The sequence below is a fragment of the Trachypithecus francoisi genome, unplaced genomic scaffold, assembly GCF_009764315.1.
Source record: "Trachypithecus francoisi isolate TF-2019V2 unplaced genomic scaffold, Tfra_2.0 Contig00137, whole genome shotgun sequence".
Taxonomy (NCBI): Eukaryota; Metazoa; Chordata; class Mammalia; order Primates; family Cercopithecidae; genus Trachypithecus; species Trachypithecus francoisi.
Window position 1 is genome coordinate 403,848 of NW_022680485.1, and position 23,396 is coordinate 427,243.

General features: G+C 44.1%; 1 protein-coding gene across 6 annotated transcripts; it reads left to right on the forward strand.

Annotated features, from left to right (window-relative positions):
• The first annotated feature begins 1,517 nt into the window (after positions 1–1,517).
• On the forward strand, positions 1,518–16,922 carry LOC117065602 (zinc finger protein 681-like). 6 transcript variants are annotated; one of them, XM_033180802.1, is made up of 5 exons: positions 1,518–1,690; positions 4,531–4,657; positions 5,164–5,259; positions 14,569–15,585; positions 15,670–16,922. In XM_033180802.1, exons 1-5 carry the CDS (start codon positions 1,688–1,690, stop codon positions 16,287–16,289), a joined length of 1,863 nt encoding a protein of 620 aa, XP_033036693.1. In that variant the 5' UTR covers positions 1,518–1,687; the 3' UTR covers positions 16,290–16,922. The 6 variants fall into 6 exon arrangements, with proteins under 6 accessions (XP_033036693.1, XP_033036526.1, XP_033036613.1 ...); XM_033180635.1 differs by having other exon boundaries at positions 14,569–16,922; XM_033180897.1 differs by having other exon boundaries at positions 1,519–1,818; positions 14,569–16,922.
• The last annotated feature ends 6,474 nt before the right edge of the window (positions 16,923–23,396 follow it).

The window sequence follows — 23,396 nt, forward strand, 5'->3', positions numbered from 1 at the left end:
TACTTTGCATAAAGGCAGCAGAAGGAGGTCAGTATCGTCGTTCATGACATGGAAGTCTATTCCCCACTGAGACATTTAAAAAATGTTATTGTCTTAAGCCCTTTTCCTTCTAATAAAGCCTATACAAATACACACAAGCCTGAAGCTACTCAAAATAAAAAATCAGGTTTTTGAAATCCCATAAATAAGCAAACACAAAAACAGCCACTTTGACCGAGGAGAGAGTGGGATGGAGGGGTTTAGGAGGCTGCTCGTTTCACCTCCTAGCCCCATGTGGAGGGGGGGATGGAGTCTAGGGAAACCCTGGGAAGTCACTTGTTCTGACTGGGCTTTCCTCCACCTCCACACTTTGTTAACCATTTCCTGGAAAGAGCTTAGGAACCTCCTGTGCTCTAGTGAGTCAGGGCCTCCCCTCACAGGGTATTGGCAAGGAGAAATTCTGAGACTCTGTGACTGAGAAGCTAGCACAGTATTTGATAAGTACCTGTGGGAACTGTCATCCTCTGTAACTATCATGTGGCCTTGGAGTGTTCAGATGGGCTGGCCTGAGGCTTGGTGGAGCTGTTTGAGGGTCAGCTGCTTTAGGCTCCCACTTTCTCCTCAATCAAAGTGGCTGCTTTTGTGTCTGTTTATGGTTTTAAAAACCTGATATATAGCCGGGCGCGGTGGCTCACACCTGTAACCCCAGCACTTTGGGAAGCTGAGGGGTGTGGATCACGAGGTCAGGAGTTCAAGACCAGCCTGGCCAACATAGTGAAACCCCGTCTCTACTAAAAATACAAAAATTAGCCAGGCATGGTGGCACGTACCTGTAGTCCCAGCTCCTCAGGAGGCTGAGGCAGGAGAATCGCTTGAACCCGTAAGGCAGAGGTTGTGGTGATCTGAGATTGTGCCACTGCACTCCAGCCTGGGCAACAGAGCAAGGCTCCGTCTAAAAATAAATAAATAAAAATTAAAAAAAAAACCTGATATATAAATAGAAAGTGCAGCTGGAGGTGCCAAGGCTCAGGGTCTAGAGCTGTGCTTCATGGGCTTGCTTGCTGGCCTGAGACCAGGTGAACTCTGGGTGTGAGGTGGTTAACCAACACAAGGCAGTGCTAAAGAGCGGGTGAGTGACGGGCTTCAAGCCCATCCAGGCAGATTTGAATGCCATCTGGGCTGGGGGCTGTCAGGGTAGGGACTATGGCTGCCAGAAACCAGGACGGTCATAAAAGCTGAAATTTTAAAATAATCGTTATTATATATGTATTTATTTTTGAATAGCCATCTAGTCTATTATTTGAAATGCATGTGACTTACACAGAAGGTTAAAGGCAAATACCCTTTTGGGTGGGCCCGGCTCAGCTCTGGGAGGTAGCCCTGTCTGAAAAGGCTGCAACTTAGGCTGTTAGTCTTCATTCAGCGGAGCATCTGATCACATCTTTTGTCATTCAGGACCTGAGGGGGTGGGGTTTTACTTATCTAATCAGGGACGCTGGGCTGGGAACTGTCCAATCAGGAATGCACGTAGAGCGGACAGGGCGGCTTCCGGGTTTGGCGGGGCCTTTGTGTCTCTCCAGCCGGAGCTCGAGGTTTCGACTTCACTGCTCTGTGCCCTCTGCTTCTAGAGGCCCAGTCTCTGTGGCTCAGTGACCTGCAGGTATTGGAGATCCATAGCTAAGACGCCAGGGCCCCCGGAAACCTAGAAATGGTGAGAATGCCGGGTCCGACATCCCGAGAGAGGGGAAGGGGCTATGGCGGGACTCAGGACTCCCCGCAGTCAGTTCCACAGTCTGCACCCTGAGTTCTCGCCCAGGTCGGCCTCAGTCCCCTTCGACGGTAAGATGGCGGCTGCGCAGCCAGCCAACCCCCCGGGCGTCCTGTCTCTTCCCTAGTCAGTGCCTGAGTCCTGGCCTGCAGCTCTGTCTGGACGGCTCCGCACCTGCAACGCGGGGTCTCTCCCGGATTGTGCAGGGACCACGGGAGGGTCGTCAGGGAAGAGTACAGACGTATGCCGGGTTCATGAATGGGAAGAGCTTTGGCCCGTGGCGTTCCGGTTTCTCTTTCCTTCTATTAAAAAATGTATGGGAGTCAAAAGGGTTGGCGCGGTGGCTCATGCCTGTAATCCCAGCACTTTGGGAGGCTGAGGCGGGCAGAACACGAGGCCAGGCTGTTGGAGGCAGCCTCCCGAGTAGTTGTAATTACAGACATGTGCCACCACGCCCGGCTAAATTGTTTTCGTTTCATATGGCCATTAGAAAAATAGATGAAGCAGTCATGGTCCCTACAATCCAGGAGATTTTAGTCTAGACTAACAGCTGGATAAATGGTTAAATTAAACATCATATAATTGGTACAATAAACAGATATGTGCAGAAGACTTGGGCTCTATTTGTGCCACTTTCTTTATATAATTGTGACTTGTGATGTCATCACCTGAAGGGATATTTATTTCTTTTACCTTGTTAATACATATTTATCTTTTAATAAAATTACCCTAGAAAACCTTTATAAATTTGTTTAAATTGCTTATTAGTATATGTTACATATAATTGATAGGGCAGTTTCTAAGAAAGGTTAAAATTATACAAACTCTGAGATTTAAATTTTTTTTTTAAGGTAAGTTTAGGAAAAACAGAACTGGAAATATCCCAGTAGCGTAGAGAACAGAATTCTGCATAGAGTCCACTCGCTGCCCCAGTTCTGCTCAAGTTCACCTTTTTGGAGGCCTTATATAGGTCTGGCCCTACCCTGAGGTGTTGCCTCATAGAACTGATTAGTGGAGATCAGAGTTTTGACTGGTGAATTCTGCTACCTTTCTAGAGCTGGTGCTTACAATTCCTGAAACACAAAAGCAAATAAATTTTAAAAATAAAGTATATATTTTAGGGTTTTTTTTTTATTGAAACTAGTACTTGCATTCTATCTAGCAACTTGTTTTCTATTCCTACAGATCTAGGAGTTGCTCCACAAGTCACAAAAAAGTAAACATAAAGAATATAAATTTTTCTAAAATACATTAAATTCCTTCTGCATTTCTCTCTGTCTATATTTAGCTTTTATTGTTTATATTTTTTTTAAAAAAAATCAATGACAGAAACAGAAGAAATAAAAATGCTGGACTTTTAATCTAAATCCTGGGAATTATTAAACAGTACCAGCTCTCAGGGTGTTATAAAAATTAAATTACATAATGTGTTATCTCAGGCACAGTGCCCTGTAACATAATCTTTTTTCTTTTTTCTTTTGTTGTATCTCAGCACTTTTAACTATAACTTTTATAAGCCGGTTGAGGTGGCTCATGCCTGTAATCCCAGCATTTTGGGAGGCCATGGCAAGTGGATCACGAGGTGAGGAGTTTGAGACCAGCCTGTCTCTACTAAAAATACAAACATTAGCCAGGTGTGGTGATGGACATCTGTAATCCCAGCTACTCTGGAGGCTGAGGTTGGAGAATTGCTTGAACCCATGAGAGAGAGGTGGCAGTGAGCCAAGATCATGTCATGGCACTCCAGCTTGGGTGACAGAGCGAGACTGCAACTCAAAAAAAAAAAAAAAAAATTGAAAAATTTTTGTTATTTATTTCTAAGTATAGTCTTTTATAATATATTTTTTTTCTATTTTACTTTAAGTTTTGGGATACAAGTGCAGAACGTGTAGGTTTGTTACATGGGTATACATGTGTCATGGTGGTTTGCTGTACTTATCAACCCATCATCTAGGTTTTAAGCCCGGCATGCATTAGCTATTTATCCTAATGCTCTTTCTCTCCTCGTCCCCCCACACCCCGACTGGCCCGGGTGTATGTGGTTTCTCTCCTTGTGTTTATGAGTGCTCGTTGTTCAATTCTTACTAATGAGTGACAACATGCAGTGTTTGGTTTTCTGTTCCTGTGTTAGTTTTCTGAGGATAATAGCTCTCAGCTGCATCCATGTCCCTGCAAAATACATGATCTCATTCCTTTTTATGGCTGCATAGTATTCCATGGTTGTGTATGTACCACATTTTCTCTATCCATTCTATCATTGATGGGCATTTAGGTTGGTTCCATATCTTTGCTATTGTGAACAGTGATGCAATAAACATATGTGTCTTTATAGTAGAATGATTTATATTCTTGTGAGTATATACTCCGGAATGGTATCACTGGGTCAAATGGTATTTCTGGTCCTAGATCCTTGAGGAATCACCACACTGTCTTCCACAATGGTTGAACTAATTTACATTCCCACCAGCATTGTAAAAGCATTCGTATTTCTCCACAGCCTCACCAGCATTTATTGTTTCTTGACTTTTTAATAATTACCATTCTGACTGGTGATTTATTTAGGTCTGGTGTTATAGATCTAATACCACTTTCTTTTCTCATAGAGAATAGATCAGAGAATGTTCCTGTGTAAAAAACAAAATTATTTTATTGAATAATTTCAGTCATTTATGTAAGTCAGAACCAGTTTTCTTCACTTTGTTATTTTACCTTGAGTCAAATTATAAATTCTTTCCATGGTCACTTTGTAAATATGTATGTGTATGTGTGTGTGTGTTTTTCAGGAACCACTGAAATTTAGGGATGTGGCCATAGAATTCTCTCTGGAGGAGTGGCAATGCCTGGACACTATACAGCAGAATTTATATAGGAATGTGATGTTAGAGAACTACAGAAACCTGGTCTTCTTGGGTGAGGATAACTTCAATACAGAATTCCTATTATATCCTAAGGGTTTCATTTTTCTTTTTTGTGTAATGTTTTTAGGTAATTTATGCTTTGCATAAGTGAGTTTCAGATCCCTGTTTTTATAAAAATCTTAGGGTTTCATGTCTGTAGAAAAGAATTTCTTTAAGCTGTTTCATCTTGCCCTGAACTTTCTGCATTCCTGAGCTAATCTGTATTCTTCACTCTAGATTAGAGTGGTAATTCCAGAAGTTTAGTGGCATAAAATATTATTGCCCACACTTTAAAATCTAATTGCCAACACTAATTTTTGATTTGTTGTACTGGACAGTGAAATTAAGAACTAACAAATTTAAAATATTTTCTAAATATTTAGAAATTTCTTTTATAAATCAGTATTTTGGAATTGATTTACAAGAATCTTCTATTTCACCCTCTTTACTGAGCACATTGCCATGTTGGTGATTAGAGAATATAAGCAAGATTTATGTTATTTGTTTTCAATAAAACAGGTATTGCTGTCTCTAAGCCAGATCTGATCACCTGTCTGGAGCAAGAAAAAGAGCCTTGGACTAGAAAGAGACATAGGATAGTGGCCAAACCCCCAGGTAGGTGAGAGTGAAAGTGAATACAACAGATAACATAGATGAATGGTTTAAAGGTCAAAGAAAAAGCTAGTCCTTAATAATGTGATTTGGGAAGCTATGTTCCAAAGGAAATAGTTTCTGGAAAGCCTGAGTTTTTCTTTTCTTTTCTTTTTTTTTCCTTTGAGAGATGGAGTCTTACTCTGTCACCCAGGCTGGAGTGTAGTGGCACAATCTCAATCTCAGCTCACTTCTGGAAAGCCCAAGTTTTTCTTTTCTTTTTTTTTTTTCTTTTGAGAGATGGAGTCTCGTTCTGTCACCCAGGCTGGAGTGCAGTGGCACAGTCTCAGCTTCACTGCAGCCTCCACCTCCGGAGTTCAAGCGATTCTCCTGCCTCAGCTTCCCAGGTAGCTGGGACTACAGGTGTGCGCCACCATGCCCAGCTAATTTTTGTATTTTTTTTAGTAGAGACAGGGTTTCACTGTGTGTTGACCAGGCTGGTCTTGAACTCCTAACCTCAAGTGATTCACCCGCCTTGGCCTCTGAAAGTGCTGGGATTACAGGCATGAGCCACAGCACCTGGCTGAGTTTTTCTGTTTTGCTCTCACATAAGAGCGTCTTCTGTCTTACGCTTTTAAGTTCTCTTAGGACTCCGCTTTCCCTTCAGTGATCTGCCTTCTAATTTAGAGTGAGAACCAAAGTCTTCTTAATGGCATATAAGAGACTGCACAATCTGAGTGCTTTTCCATTGTTTTGGGGGACACACAGATATCTGCATAATTTTGAGAAACTCTATGTTAAACTATTTTTTAAGTTCTCTTTTTACATCATCTCTGAAATGTGTGAGAGAAGTAGGTTTTTGTTCCTCTTTCTGCACATTCCATCCTGTTTGTATTACTATAGTCTTCAAATATAGTTTGAAATTATAAAGTATGATGTCGTTCAGCTTTGTTTTTATTTTCTCAAGAGTGCTTTCACTATTCAAAGTTTATTGTAGTTTCATATGTAAATTTTAGACTTGTATTTTTAATTACTGTAAAACGCCACTGGAATTTTGATAGGGAGTTTATTGGATCTATAGATCCCAGTGCCATTTTTTTGAATCTATAGATCTAAGTGCCATTAACATGGCACTTTTTATTTTGAGACGAAATCTCACTCTTTCGCCAGGCTGGAGTGCAGTGGCACAATCTTGGCTCACTGAAACCTCTCCCTTCCAGGTTCAAGCTATTATCCTGCCTCACCCCCCAAGTAGCTGGAACTACAGGAGCTCACCACCACGCCCAGCTATTTTTTGTTTTAGTATGCTAAGAGACAGAGTTTCACTATGTTGGCCAGGATGGTCTCCATCTCTTGACCTCCTGATCTGCCTGCCTCAGCCTCCCAAAGTGCTGGGATTACAGGCGTGAGCCACCGCGCCTGGCCAACATGGCACTTTAACAGTGTTTATTCTTTCAATCTATAGACATGAAATATTTCTAAATTTATTTGTGTCTTTTCTAATTTCTTTCATTGATAAATCTTTCATTGTAAAGATTTTCTACCTCTTTGATTACATTTCTTCTCAGAAATTTATTTTAATGCTGTCGTAAATAGGATTTTTTTTTTTTTGTTTCTTTTTTGAGACAGAGTCTCAGTCTGTTGCCCACGCTGGAGTACAGTGGCACAATCTCAGCTCACAGCAACCTCTGCCTCCCAGGTTCAAGCAGTTATCCTGCCTCAGCCTCCCAAATAGCTGGGACTACAGGCACGCGCCACCATGCCTGGCTACTTTTTGTATTTTTAGTATAGATGGGTTTCAGTATGTTGACCAGGCTAGTCTTGGACTCCTGACCTTGTGATCTACCCACCTCGGCCTCCCAAAGTGCTGGGATTACAGGCATGAGCCACCATGCCCGGCCCTTGTCTTCAGTTTCAATGGTTCTTTTTCATTTTTTTGACTAATTCTTTTGCCACATACTTAATGTTCTTTGTTAAAATAGAAGCGTTGACAATAGGCAAAATGCAGTTTTGTATTAGTGTCTTTAAACTTGAAAAAGCAAACACCTCTTCAAGTTTTTATAACCTGTTTTCAGAAGGTAAAGATCTTTTACTGGGCCCCCAGGGTAATGAGATGCCCTCTGGGTTTGTAGTGGAAAGGGTATGTAGCTTGGTCACAAGGCTGCTGGGTCTGCACTGGGGTCTACCTTCAGTTAGCTTCTTACAAGGGGTTTGGGTAGTTGTAATTCACATTTTATTTTTTGGACAGACTGAATTTCTCTCAAGACTGACCTGTAGGGCAGACACTAGGGCAGGTTTCTGCAGTCAGGTCTGTATATGGTAAGTCTTATTTAAGAATGTGGATGAGTATGGCATTCACTGTGTATCAGAGAGGATTTTTCCAGGTCACTGAGTGGGTTTCAACATAGGCAGAACTGGCCGTGAACTGTGGCTCAGGTATCTGAAACTGAGTCATTGAACTGCTTCAGGGACCACAGTAAAGGCCAAGGTCTGCAGGCCTGCTGCATGGCTATAAGTGGGTATCTTTCTCAAGGCCTCTGAAAGGGTGTGACCTCTTACAGACTGTGGCTGGGAAAAGTCTGAGATGATTACAGGGTAACTTCAGAACTATCAGAAGACCAAGTTGGGTAGGCCATTTCCTGGTCTATACTGAAAAACGGGAGTTCTGTAGTTTGCCACCTGCCTTCTGAAAAGGAGCACTCCTCAGAATTGGGCATTAGCAGTTTCACAACTCCCTCCGTGGGTCTCAAAGCTCTCCTAAAGGCACTTAATTTGGAGATTGAGTCTTGCTACATAACCCAGGCTGGTTTTGAAATCCTGGCCTGAAGCAATTTCCCAACCTCAGACCGGGTGCGGTGGCTCACGCCTGTAATGCCAGCACTTTGGGAGGCCGAAGTGGGCAGATCACGAGGTCAGGAGATAGAGACCATCTAGGCTCACATGGTGAAACCCCGTCTCTACAAAAAATACAAAAAAAAAAATTAGCCAGGCATGGTGGCAGGCGCCTGTAGTCCCGGCTACTCAGGAGGCTGAGGCAAGAGAATGGCATGAACCCGGGAGGCAGAGGTTGCAGTAAGCGGAGACTGTGCCACAGCACTCCAGCCTGGGTGACAGCAAGACTCTGTCTCAAAAAAAAAAAAAATTGTCTCTAGTTTCTTTTAAATGCTTATTTATTAAAAGTTTCTCGTTAATTTCTTTTAAATGCTTGTTAAAATTTTTTCATTAGAATCTTGTTTATGATTGCACTTCATTTTCTTTGAAATTTTACTGCCGTGGAACACATGCCAGTTATTCAAAATACCTGCCTTCTGTGAGTACACAGTCACATATTATAGTGATTTAGAGAATAGAATTTTTTTTTTTTTTTTTTTTTTGAGACGGAATCTTACTCTGTCTTCAGGCTAGAGTACAATGGCGCAGTCTAGGGTCACTGCAACTTCTGCCTCCCAGGTTGAAGCGATTCTCCTGCCTCAGACTCCCGAGTAGCTAGGGTTGCATTCATGTGCCAAACTGGCTGGCTAATTTTGTATTTTTCGTAGAGACGGGGTTTCACCATGTTGGTCAGGCTGGTCTTAAACTCCCAGCCTCAGCTGATCCACCCATCTCAGCCACCCAAAGTGCTGGGATTGCATGTGTGAGCCACCGCACCCGGTGGCTCTAAAAATTTTCTCTAAAATTTCTATTTAGAGAAATTTTTAATGGTGCATCAGTATTGCAAACCACATCTTTCTTTCTTTTTTTTTTTTTTTGAGGTGGAGTTTTGCTCTTATTGCACAGGCTGGAGTGCAATTGCACAGGCTGGAGTGCAATGGCGCAGTCTCGGCTCACTGCAACCTCCACCTGCCAGGTTCAAGCAATTCTCCTGCCTCAGCCTCCCTAGTAGCTGGGATTACAGGCATATGCCACCATGCCTGGCTGATTTTGTACTTTTTTTTCAGTAGAGACGGAGTTTCTCCATTTTGGTCAGGCTGGTCTTGAACCCCCAACCTCAGATGATCCACCTACCTCAGCCTCCCAAAGTGCTGGGATTACAGGTGTGAGCCACTGCGCCTGGTCTTTTTTTTTTTTTTGGAGATGCAGTCTCAATCTGTTGCCCAGGCTGAAGTGCAGTGGAGTGATTTCAGCTCACTGCAACCTCTGCCTCCCATGTTCAAGGGATCCTACCACTTGAGCCTCCAGAGTATCTGGGACTACAGGCACATTCCACGAGGCCTGGCTGATTTTCATATTTTTGGTAGAGATGGGGTTTCCCCATGTTGGCCAGGCTGGTCTCCTACTTCTGACCTCAGGTGATTTGTCCACCTCAGCCTCCCTAAGTGCTGGGATTACAGGCGTGAGCCACCACACCTGGCTGCAAACCATATTTTGAGTAAACATTTCTCTCATTATTGTTTTATGGTTCATACTAGTGTGTTTTTTTAGTGTAGGTTTCTTAATATTAGTTTCTTGTGCTTTTTAGTTTTACATATGTATTATAATTTCAGACAATTTGCAATTCTGTTTGTACATTTTAAGTCAATGTGGGATTTACTTAAGAGATACATCTCAGCCACATGTCTATCACAATGACAATATATATATATAATGTGTTTATCTATAAATATAACCGCAATTTTGGTTATGACTTATCTTGTATATATTCTTTCTTAGTTGATTTTTTTTTTCTTTTTCTTTTTGTTTCTTTTTTTTTGAGATGGAGTCTTACTCTGTCTCCCAGGCTGGAGTGCAATGGCATGATCTCGGCTAACTGCAACCTCTGCCTCCCAGGTTCAAGCAATTCTCCAGTCTCAGCCACCCAAGTAACTGGGATTACAGGCGCATGTCACCACACCCAGATAATTTTTGTATTTTTAGTAGAGATGGGGTTTCATATATTGGCCAGGCTGGTCTCAAACTTCCGACCTCAGGTGATCTGCTCACCTCGGTCTCCCAAAGTGCTGAGATTACTGGCATGAGCCACTGTGCCTGGCCCACTGCCTCCCCGCCCCCCGGCCGACTTTCTTATTTTCTTAATTTTCAGTGGTTGTTTTATCTTGTCTAATTGAGTAGTCATGGAAATAGTTTTATTTTCACCATGTGTTTAATGATGAATATATATTTGCTCTGTGTGAGAGAAACACTTTTGTGATTTGAAGATAATTTATGAAAAGATTTATGATTCTGTGTTTTTTCAGATTTGTTTTGAGAAAAATTAATTGTAAAAAGACATAACATAAAATTTACCGTCTTAAGTCTGTTGAAGCGTACATTTCAGGGCCAGGCATGGTTGTGGCTTACATGTGTAATCCCAGAATTTGGGGATGTTAAGGCAGGAGGATTGCTTGATCCCAAAAGTTTGAGACCAGCCTGGGCAACATATGGAGATTCCCTCTCTACAATTTTTTTTTTTTTTTTTTTTTTTTAACCCAGGCATGGTTGTATGCAACTGTGGTCCCAGCTCTTTGAAAGATTGAGAGAGGAAGATTACTTGAGTCTGGGAATTTGAGGCTACACTCAGCCATAATTGTGCCACTGCACTCTGCCTTTCGTGACAGAATGAGACCCTGTCTCAAAAAAAAAGCTGTACATATCAGGCATGTTAAGTATATTCACATTGTTATGCAAAAGACTTCTAAAAATTTTACATCTTGTAAAACTAAAACTCAATATCCGTTAAGTAACAGCTGAACATTTTACCCTTTCTCCAGCCCTTGACAGATATCCTTCTACTTTCTGTTTTTATGAGTGTAACTACTTAAGATATCTCCTATAAATGAGATCATATAGTATCCATCATTTTGTTACTGGCTTATTTCAGGTGACATAATATTTTCAAAGTTTGTCTTAAAGTGTGTCAATAATTTTTTTAAGGCTGAATAATACTCCATTGTACTTATATGTTATATTTTTTGTTGTATTTATAAGTCAAGAAAGGGTTGCTTCAAGTCTTTTGGGTTTTGTGAATACTGCTACAGTAAACATCAGTGTTCAGATATGCCTTCTAGGTCCTACATTGCAGAGTTTGCATATCAATTTACAAATTGAATTGTTGTATTTAATAATTCCATTTTGAATTATTTGAGTAACATTTATAACATTTAAAAACAGTGGCTGCATCCTTGTTTTACACCAACAGTAACAGGTTTTCAGTTCATCAACAGTTTTAATGTTTTTAAAAAATTGATAGTGGCCATTCTAATTGGTTTGAGTTGATTTTTTCATGTGATTTTTATGCATTTCTGTACAAATGCAATTTCCTGTGTCCTTTCAAATGCTTTTTCCCATTTTTGTATTTTTTTTTTTGATGAAAACTAATTTCAATTATTAGTCCATTTAAGACTTGTTTATATATTCTCAGTATTAACTGCCATGGACCTTGCTTGACTGAACAAAGGAAGATGAATGCGGGAATAAAGACAAAAACAAAAGAGTATATTTGAAAGAAGGGGTCAGGGGGCTCCTTGCTTCTAGTGAACAAGGGCCCTGAACTTCTATAGCCCTTTGTATTTATTGAGTAAAAGAGATAGGGAGAAGGGAGAAGGGGGTGGTTGTCAGTCACCTAGGGCAGGCTTGCATGACTGCATTCTTTGAACAGTAGTCTCCAGATATTCCAGTAGATAACCTCAAGGAGCACGGCACGGCACCAGGGAGTGACTGCCCTCAGCAAACCTTCTGGTGGCAGGCACAGATGTGAATTTGCCTACATCCTGCACTCATGATAAACAGTTTGCTGTTTGATCACATAGACTTCAGTGGAATGCTGAGTTGGTCATGACCCTTGGGTCTTTAGCTCCCTACAGTTAACTCTTATCACATATAATTTGCAAATATTTTTGCTTATTTTCTACAAGGTATTGTCACTCTAGTTTTTTTTGATGTGTGGAAAATTTGAAGTGTAGTGTAGTTACTTTTTTCTTTGTTGTTCATGCATTTGTCATATCAAAAAAAATGGTGCCGAGACCAACATCACATCATTTCTCTTTTTTTCTAAGAGATTTGTTAGTAATTTTTATATGTTTAAGTATTTTATTTAAAATATTTTTCATATATGATACAAAGAAAAAATCCAGCTTTATCAGTGTTGGTGTCCAGTTTTCAACATGATTTTTTGAAGAGATTGTCTTTTCTCTATTGTGTGCTCATGGCAACGTTGTAAAAGATTATTTAATCATATACCAAAGAGTGTATTTCTGGGCTCTCTATTCTGTTTTTTCTTCTGTTTATCTGTCTTTGTGTCAGTACCACCTTGTATTTGTAGCTATTAATATATTTTAAAATCTAGATATGTAACACCTCCTTGTTCTTTTTCATGAGTGTTTGGCTGTAGTTTATAATCAAATTTAAAAATTTTAATATTCTTGTAAAAATTGTGCTTTGGGGATTTTTATAGAAATTATATTGAACGTATTCATTACTGTAAGCTGTACAGACATCTTTGAAAAATTAAATTTTTTGACCCTTGAGTAAAACTATGTTGAAGAGTATGTGTTATTTTCATATATATTTGGATGTGCCAGTTTTACTCGTGCTCTCAATTTCCAGTTTCATTCAGTTTTAGTCAGAAAACATTCAGTGTATAATTTTTATTTTCTTACATTTATTTGTTGTTGTTGTTGTTTTGAGACAGGATCTCTTTCTGTTACCTAGACTGGAGTGCAGTTACTGCAGCCTCAACCTTCGGGGTTCAAGTGCTCCTTTCACCTCAGCCTCCTGAGTAGCTGGGACTACAGAGATACACTACCATGCCTGGCTAATTTATTGATTATTTGTAGGGACAGAGTACTTACTATGTTGCCTAGGCTGGTCTCAAACTTCTGACCCCAAGAGATCCTCCCATCTTGGTCTCCCAAAGTGTTGAAATTATAGGCATGAGCCACAGCACCCACCTGGTATTCTTATATTTAATAAGACTTGTTGTGTATCCTAACAGAATACACCAGATGCAGATAAGAATATTGTGTATTTTCTTGCTTTTAACTGTAAAGTTTTTTACATGTCTGTCAAGCCTTGTTGGTCTATGATATAACCTAAATGTTCACATTCCCCAAATATTATGCTGCAATGCAGTCCTCAATGTTGGATGCAGAACCTGGTGGGAGATGTTTGGGTCACGGGGGCAAGTTTCTCATGAATGGCTTGACATCACCCTCTTGGTAATCAAAAACTTTACCCTCTGTTAATTTAAATGAGAACTGGTTCATTATTTCATACTTGCTCTGTCCCTTGCCATGTGATATGTTCAGTTACTCTTTGCATTTCACCATGATTGTAAGCTTTGTGAAACCCTCACCAGAAGCCGATGCTGGCACACACTTCTTGTACAATCTGTCAAAGTGTGTGCCAAATAACCTTTTTTCTTTTTTTCTTTCCTTTCTTTCTTTCTTTCTTTTTTTTTTTTTTTGAGACATAGTCTCACTCTGTCACCTAGGCTGGACTGCAGTGGCACAATCTTGGCTCACTGCAACCTCCACCTCACTGGTTCAAGTGATTCTTCTGCCTCAGCCTCCCAAGTAGCTGGGATTACAGGCATGTACCACCATGCCTGGCTAATTTTGTATTTTTAATAGAGACAGGGTTTCACCATGTTGGTCAGGCTGGTCTCAAACTCCTGACCTCAGTTGATTCGCCTGTCTTGGCCTCCCAAAGTGCTGTGATTACAGGAATGAGCCACCGCATCCTGCCAACCTTTTTTCTTTATAAATTACCCACTCTCAGGTACACATCTATATGCAAAATAATTGAAGTTGGCAATTTTAAAGGTATTATGTTATATTGGGGAGCAGAAAGATCTGTGTTGGGTAAATGTAACAGACTTTTCTTTCTATGTGGCTCTTTGCATTCTGCTCACACACTTAACTAATTTATAAATTTTCCACAAATGTATTTTGGTCAATGTGTTTTTGTTACATTTATATTTCTATTAAGAAATTAAGGCCTTTGGGCTGGGCACAGTGGCTCATGCCTGTAATCCCAGCATTTTGGGAGGCTGAGGTGGTCAGGAATTTGAGACCAGCCTGGCCAACATGGTGACACCCCATTTCTACTAAAAATACAAAAATTAGCTGGGCATGGTGGTGCATGCCTGTAATCCTGGCTACTCAGGAGGCTGAGGCAAGAGAATTGCTTGAATCTGGGAGGCAGAGTTTGCAGTGAGCTGAGATCACGCTGCTGCAGACCAACCCAAGTGACAGATTGAGACTCCATCTCAGAAAAAAAAAAAAAGAAGAAATTAGGGCCTTTGGTATTTTGCTATGCCATCTTGCTTATGTAATTTTTATAATGGTATAGGTTGGATTTGTAAAGTATATTTGGAGTCTGTCAAGTGAAGTCATTTGTTGTTTTTATTTCTTTCAGTTACTTGTTCTCATTTTGCCCAAGACTTTTCACCAGAGCAGAACATGAAAGATTCTTTCCAAAAAGTGACACTGAGAAGATATGGAAAATGTGAACATGAGAATTTACAGTTAAGAAAATGTAGTGAAAGTGTGGATGAGTGCAGGTTGCAAAAAGGAGGTTACAATGGACTTCACCAATGTTTGCCAGCTACCCAGAGCAAACTATTTCATTGTGATGAATATATGAAAATCTTTCATAAATTTTCAAATTTAGATGGACATAAGATAAGACACACCAGAACAAAACCTTTTACATGTAAAGAATTTGGCAAATCATTTTGCATGTTTTCAAACCTAACTCAACATGAAATAACTTGTACTAGAGTAAATTTCTACAAATGTGAAGACTGTGGAAAAGCCTTTAATGGATCCTTAATCTTTACTAAACATAAAAGAAATCATAGTGGAGAGAAACCGTACAAATGTGAAGAATGTGGCAAAGCCTGTAACCAGTTCACAAACCTTACTACACATAAGACAATTTACACTACAGAGAAACTCTACAAATGTGAAGAATGTAGCGAAGCCTTTAACCTGTCGTCACACATTACAACACATAAAATAATTCATACTGGAGAGAATCCCTACAAATGTGAAGAACGTGGCAAAGCCTTTAATCGGTCCTCAACCCTTACTACACATAAGATAATTCATACTAGAGAGAAACTCAATGAATATGAGGAATGTGGCAAAGCTTTCAACCAGCCCTCACACCTCAGCAGACATAAGATAATTCATACTGGAGAGAAAGCCTACAAATGTGAAGAATGTGGTAAAGCCTTTAACCGGCCCTCACACCTTACCAGACATAAGATAATTCATACTGGAGAGAAGCCCTACAAATGTGAAGAATGTGGCAAAGCCTTTAACCGGCGCTCAAACCTTACTACACATAAGATAATTCATACTGGAGAGAAGCCCTACAAATGTGAAGAATGTGGCAAAGCCTTTAATCAGTCCTCAACCCTTACTACACATAAGATAATTCATACCAAAGAGAAACTCAATAAACATAAGGAATGTGGCAAAGCTTTCCACCAGCCCTCACACCTCAGCAGACATAAGATAATTCATACTGGAGAGAAAGCCTACAAATGTGAAGAATGTGGTAAAGCCTTTAACCAGTCCTCACACCTTACTACACATAAGATGATTCATACTGGAGAGAAGCCCTACAAATGTGAAGAATGTGGCAAAGCCTTTACGCGGTCCGTGCACCTTACTACACATAAGATGATTCATACTGGAGAGAAGCCCTACAAATGTGAAGAATGTGGCAAAGCTTTTAATAATTCTTCACACCTTACTAGACATAAGAGCATTCATGCTGGAGAGAAACCCTACCAATGTGAAAAATGTGGCAAAACTTCTAACCAATCCTCAAAACTTACTGAACATAAGAAAATTCATACTAGAGAGAAACGCTACACATGTGAAGAATGTGGCAAAGCCTTTAACTGGTCCTCAGAGCTTACTAGACATAAGAGAATTCATACTGGAGAGAAACCCTACCAATGTGAAAAATGTGACAAAGCTTTTAACCAGTCCTCACACCTTACTGTACATAAGAAAATTCATACTGGTGAGAAACTCTACAAACCTAAAAGATGTAACTGTGATTTTGAAAACACCTCAAATTTTTCTAAACATAAAAGAAATTATACTGGTGAGAAATCTTAGAAATCTGAAGAATGTAACAAAGCCTTTAAAAGTTATCACACTTCATTGTACATAAGATAATTCATACTGAAAACCTACAAGTGTTTTTAGCATGTGGCAAAACTTGTAACCAATGCTTACACCTTATTGCACAGGAAAGGATTTGTACCAGAAAAAAAAAAAAGTCAAATATACAGAATGTGAAAAAGCCATTAATACCCGTTCACATCTCACTCAACATCAGAGTTCATACTTAATAAAAGCATTATACATGCAATTACGTCAAAAATCTTTCAGAAAATATAAGCCTCTAAAGTGAAGAATATTCATTTTGATGACATATATTATGAACATAAAGAGGATTGTAGTTGTTAGGCAGGAATCTAGACCCAACATGGTGATATCACCTGGCATGGCAGGCCCTTTGTTAGGACTGCCTGCCCTTCACTTCCTGCTAAGACTGTCAGTGTTTGAAAAAAGCCCGCGTCCGCCAAAGAACCCCCACTCTGCGCAAGCTCCTGGACATGTTATTCCCCAGAAGTCGAAACCTACCTCAAGAAAGCTGATAGCTACAAACCCCACCTACCTCGGCCCTCCCACTAGAGGACATGTGAACCTCTCCCGCGAGCCCAATAAAGGCTGCCTTTGTTCTCATCTGCCTCGTGTCTTCTTGCTCGGCTCCTTCATTTACATTACATTGGTGCCAAAAGCCCGGAAGGAGGCTTCCCCAGGTCCCCCGCCGGTCCGGGTAGGCTCTCCTCTCCTCTGAGCTGGTACCTCCTCTCTGTGCCAGGAGCCGGTTTCACAAAAATCAGAACTTGATTCGATCACTGCTGGGTAAGTTTTCCCCTGTCCTGCAGGCCCCCTCCGGGAATCCCTGTCCGAAACGTGTGGCTGCATCGGGGGCTCCCTCTGGTCAACTGTGACCTCAGCACCAGGGACTAAGAGACATCCAACCTCCCCGGAAGCCACCGTACCCCGCACTCCATGTGGCAGTGAGAGGACACTCCCGCTGCCTCCAGACTGCCCACCTCAGGACCATGGGGGCTGCCCAGTCCAAACCAGAGTCAAAATCCCCTCTGGGGTGCCTCTTGGCTAATTTTGAGACTTTAGGTCTCAGCCAAGACCTAAAACGAAAGCGGCTTACTCTGCACAGTAGCATGGCCACAGTATAGATTGGATAACCAGTCTCAGTGGCCTGCAGAGGGCACTCTAGACTTTAACATTCTCACGGATCTGACCAACTTCTGCAAGAGACTAGGCAAATGGTCTGAGGTACCCTATGTTCAGGCCTTTTGGGACTTGGGTTCAGGCCTGGACGTCTGTGTCCGATGTTCGTTGGCCTAGGTCTTGCTCCCGAAATCTACTCCCTCAAGCAAGAAGAAGAACGATTCTTCCTTCTCTGAGCCTCTTGATACTCTTTCCCTGTCCCTCCTTCGGTCCCCCACTCAACCTCCCCCTTCTTCCTCCTTCTCTGAGCCTCCTGATACTCTTTCCCTGTCCCCCTTTCGGTCCCCCGCCCAACCTCCCCCTTACCCTGACCCATCGTCTCTGTCCTCGTCTGAACCACCCCTTCCCCCCACCCCTCCTGTGTCCCCACCAAATCTGATGGACCCTGTCTCTCCTACCTCCTCCTCCTCCTCCTCGCCGGTCTCAGCTCATACCCAGTCCAGGAGCGACCTCCTGTGCCCCTTGCGGGAAGTGGCAGGCGCCGAAGGAGTGGTCCCCATCCATGTGCCGTTCTCACTGGCAGACCTGTCTACAATTGAAGAGCATGCAGGCTCTTTTTTGGCCAACCCCACTTGGTATATCAAAGAGTTCAGATACCTATGCCAGGTGTATGACCTCACCTGACATGATCTCCATGTCGTTATGATCTCAACCCTGTCCCCTGAGGAACGGGAGCATATCCTAGCGGCAGCCAGGCAGCACGTGGACCAGGTTCATGTAACTGACCCCGCCATGCCAGTTGGTGCCAAGGCGGTGCCCTCGGCCGAGCCCAGATTGGGCAGGCAGGTCGCCACCGCCGAGACGTGATGGTCCAGTGCCTTCTTGCCGGCATGCAGGCAGCCTCCAATAAGTCAGTCAACTTTAATAAGTTAAAGGAGGTAGTCCAAGGGTCAGATGAGAATCTGACCGTTTTTCTTAACTGACTTGACGGAGGCACTCATTCAGTACACCCACCTTGACCCTGCCTCCCCCACAGGAGGAACCATCTTGGCTATGTACTTTATTTCTCAGTCGGTCCCCGATATTCAAAAAAAATTTTAAAAGGTGGAGGATGGCCCTCAAACTCCCATCCAGGATTGAGTCAAACTGGCCTTCAAGGCCTACAAATCCAGGGAGGAAGCAGCTGAGGCCCAGCGACAGGCCAGGCTAAAACAGAAGATACAACTCCAAACCCAGGCCCTGGTAGCAGCCCTGAGCCCAGCCGGCTCCAGGAGCTCTCAGAGAGGAGGTACTCCCCGAGTACCACCTGGTGCCTGCTTCAAGTGTGGCAATGAAGGCCACTGGGCCAAGCAGTGCCCCAACCCTAAGGAGCCAACTCGCCCCTGTCTGAGCTGTCGGCAAATGGGCCACTGGAAGTCAGACTGCCCCAACCTGAGGACGGTCGCTACGCTTCCACGTGACGACCCTCCTCCAAGTACTGGAGGCACCTTTCAGCTCCTTGACACTGATGAAGATTGAAGAGGCCCAGACTTGGGAACCCCTCTTACTGTCGCCGAGCCCAGCGTTATGCTCCAGGTACTGGGTAAGTCCATATCCTTCCTTATGGACATGGGGGCTACCTACTCTGTTTTACCTTCCTTCAGTGGCCCCAGCCACCCCTCCGCCATCACGGTCATGGGAATTGATGGTACTCCCTCCACCTATTCCCCAGACTCCTCTGTCTTGCTGCCTAGATGGCTCCCTCTTCTCGCACTCATTTCTCATCATTCCTTTGTGCCTGATCCCCTTGTTAGGATGATACCACCTCTCCAAACTAGGGGCCTCAGTTCACTTCTGGCCCAACCCCTCCCCACACCTCGCATTCCTCTTCCCCCTCCTCTAACCCGATAAACCCTACCAGGCTGACCCCCCACTCCCGTTTCCAGTCCCCATTAACCCTAAGGTGTGGGATACCTCCACCCCAATCATTGCCCAGCATCATACTCCAGTCCACATCCGGCTAAAGGACCCCTCCAAGTGTCCCTCTAGACCCCAGTTCCCTATCTCCCTTGAGCACCGACGGGCTAAAACCCATCATCTCGCGCCTGCTCCAACAACACATTCTAGTCCCTGCCAACTCACCATGCAATACTCCTTTCCTGCCTGTACGGAAAAGCTCTGGGGCCTACCACCTTGTGCAGCATCTACACCTCATCAATGAGGCAGTAGTCCCCACCTTTCCTGTTGTTCCTAACACACATACACTTCTCTCACGCGTTCCCCCGATACCACTCGTTTTACTGTCCTTGACCTAAAGGATGCCTTCTTCACCATTCCCTTACATCCCTACTGTCACTTTCTGTTTGCCTTTACATGAGAAGATCCAGACACTCATATTTCTTCCCAGCTGACTTGGACTGTTTTGCCTCAAGGGTTCCGAGATAGCCCCCATTTTTTCGGACAGGCACTGGCACAGGATGTTGTCCTCTGTCCCCTTACTCACAGCACACTATTGCAATATGTGGATGACTTATTGCTATTCAGTCGCTCCTGGGAGAGCTCCCTTGCAGATACCGCTATGCTTTTAAATTTTCTTGGTGACTGAGGTTACTGGGTTACCCCGGCCAAGACTCAGCTTTGCACCCCTACTGTCACCTACCTAGGTATACTCCTCACACCCACTACAAAAAGCCTCACAGCGAATAGAATAAGCCTCATTGAAACTCTCCAGCCTCCTCAGGATGCGGAAGAGATCTTGTCCTTCCTAGGACTGGTAGAGTATTTCAGGCATTGGATTCTCAACTTTGGGGTCCTAGCCAAGCCCCTCTACCAGGCTGCCAAGGAAGTGCCCACCGGACCGCTGTCCGACCCCTCATTGGTTGCCAACTCTTTCAAGAAGCTTCAGGACTGTCTCCTTTCTGCCCTGCTCTCTCTCTCCCCATCCCCCTTCGGCCCTTTCATCTATTCACCGAGGAGCACCAAAAGGTAGCTACTGGCCTAGCCCAGCTGGTTGGGTCCACATACCAGACTGTGGCCTATCTCTCCAAGCAGTTAGACCCCACGGTCCAGGGCTGGCAACCTTGTCTGCGAGCCCTGGCGGCTGCCACCGAACTTACCAAGGATGCCCTCAAGCTCACCCTAGGACATCCTCTCACTGTCTACTCTTCTCACCAACTGTCAGATCTCATCACATACAAGTGTCTCAGCCACCTCAGCCCATCCTGGCTTCAACAGTTCCACCTGCTATTCGTCAAAAACCCTCACATCACCCTCACCACCTCTCCCCCTCTAAACCCTGCTACCCTCTTGACCAGGGTGCGATTCTGCCCCCGCACATTCCTGCCTGGAGGTTCTCACCGACTTGCCACCCGCCCGCCTCGGCCTTTCCTAATAGCCGTTAGAACACCCAGACCGTACCCTGTTTGTGGACGGGAGTTCTGTCTTAACCCTCGATGGCTGCTGTGAGGCGGCCTACGCTGTCGTAACAGCAACCCAGACTGTCGAAACCAGGCCCTTGCCTTTAGGCACCACCTCCCAGAAGGCTGAACTTGCTGCCCTTACTCATGCCTTACTTCTCTCCGAAGGTCAGCGAGTTAACATCTACATGGACTCTAAATATGCGTACCTTATTGCACACACTCACTCCCTTCTCTGGCAAGAGGGTGGATTCCTTACCACCAAAGGGACACCAGTAGTCAATGGACCACTTATAAAGAGGTTGCTTGATGCTCTCCAGGCCCCCAAGGAGGTAGCCATCATCCACTGTAAAAGCCACCAGCATTTTAAGGACCCTGTGTCACAGGGTAACAACCTAGCTGATTCCACTGCATGGGCCACTGCCCTCACTTCCTCCCCTACCCAAGGGCCTTTGCTCTTTCTTTCCCCCATATATTCCCCCGACTACTCTTCCCAGGAAATTCAAACCCTGATGGCCCATCCCAGTGCTACCCAGAGTGAGGATGTGTGGGTGTTCATTGACAGTCGAGTAGCACTCCCTCAGACTCAGACAGTGCATATATTGACCAACATACACTGCTCTCTCCACATAGGGCCTAAGGCTATGTATAACTTCCTGGAACCCATCCTTCACCTCCCCTTGCTGCAGGCCCAAATTAGGAAGGTACATCAGCAATGTGCCACCCATTCAGCCGTTAACCCCCAAGGAGGCTCAGACACCCAGGGCCCACTCATCAGCTAAGGGGCCACCAGCCAGGGGAAGATTGGCAACTTGATTTTACCCACATGCCCTGCCATAAAAAATTCCACTACCTGCTGACCTTGGTTGACACCTTCTCAGGATATATCAAGGCTTTCCCCACCACTCCAGAGACTGCAAAAGTCACGGCAACCGTTCTCCTGGAGCACATCATCGGTCTCCCCCGAACCATCCAATCAGACAATGGTCCGGCATTCATTTCTAAACTCACCCAGCAGGTGGTGGCCGCACTCCAGATTACTTGGAAGCTCCACATTCCCTACCATCCACAGTCATCTGGAAAGGTAGACCGTGCAAACAGTCTCCTTAAACTACATCTAACCAAACTCACTCTAGAAGCCTGCTTCTCGTAGGTGACTCTCCTTCCCTTGGCTCTCACTCGTCTTAGGGCAGCTCCGTGGGCCCCCACAGGGCTCAGCCCTTTTGAGCTACTGTACTGACGCCCATTTCTCTTCCAGGGGCTGCCAGCCCTCTCCCCTCCCTTAGGCTCCTACCTCCCTTACTTAACTCTCCTTTGCGAGCTTCTGAGAAAACACGTGGACCGGTGTCTCCCTGCACCCGCTTCCCCAAACCTTGAGAATCCCACTGTCGTAGCACCTGAAAACCTGGTCCTGGTCAAGCAGCTGCAACCCCAAGCCTTATCTCCTCAGTGGGAAGGACCATACACCGTAATCCTCACCACTCCCACTCGCTGCCAAGCTCCTTGGTCTTCCCTCCTGGTATCACCTGTCTCAGCTGAAAAAGGCGCCCACCCAACATGATTCCAATTGGAACACTCAGGTTGTTACCCCTACCAAGTTACGACTCAACGCGAACAGGTAACGGCCCTCTGCCTAGCCTTCCTCGGCCATCTAGTCCTCCCAAGTCTAGGTAAGACTCCTGCCCAAACTCCCCCCACCAATCCATTCCAGTGGAGATTCTACCTTTCCGAGACCTGGACCCAAGGAAATAGCAGGGCCCAAGAAAGGAGCGGGGGCTCCCTTACCATAGCCATAGTAGACTGCCAGCCCCTGGGGTGCCAAAGCCAAGTAACCTTTAACTTCTCCTCCTTCCAAAGCATTCCCCAAAAATACCCCCCTCCGTACCTAGTCATTTGTTTCGTATATGATCAGACAAAGGATGCCTGTTGATCCACTTGGGTTGAGACCAATGGAGGCTCTCCTTATCACTACTGCAACATGCACTGAACCCATCCGGACAATGGAGGAACCCTCTGGCAGCAGCCCACTTCCTCTGTGCAACTGGTTAGGAGTGACACGTGTGACAAGTTGACATTTTGGGACAAGTGAACATTTTTCCTCACCATCCCTGACCCTTGGGACCCGATGGGGGCATCAGGGGTTGAGGCCAGCCTTTATTGAGGGGCCTGTGACTCCTATCCCATGGCCCAACTCAAGATCTTTAGGTCCTACGTCAGGGTCGTGAGCGGCCTTTTCAGCCTGGCCTCCGACATCAAACAACAGAAAAAGGCCATCTCAGCTCTTGCTGACCCATGCAGCAAGCTCCAGGAAGCAGCAACCCCTTTTCCTGGCTAACCCTAGGGGGAGGGGCTCAAGTAGTGCAAATGACTGGTATACACAACATCTCTCGTTGTTTCCTGTGTGCAGCCTTGAATAGGCCCCCACTGGTTGCGGTGCCCTTACCCAGCCCTTTTAACTCCTCTAACCTAACCCTCTCCTTTCCCCTTCCTGGCCGAACCCTGGGGGAAGTCCCTTTGTTCCAAGACCCACTTAGACAACAACTCCCCTTTTGCTACTCCACCC

Coding starts and splice junctions, on each gene's coding strand:
- LOC117065602 (XM_033180635.1), top strand. Junction 4,658..5,163: donor CAGAAACCTGGTCTTCTTGG/GTGAGGATAACT, acceptor TCAATAAAACAG/GTATTGCTGTCTCTAAGCCA. Junction 5,260..14,568: donor GATAGTGGCCAAACCCCCAG/GTAGGTGAGAGT, acceptor TATTTCTTTCAG/TTACTTGTTCTCATTTTGCC.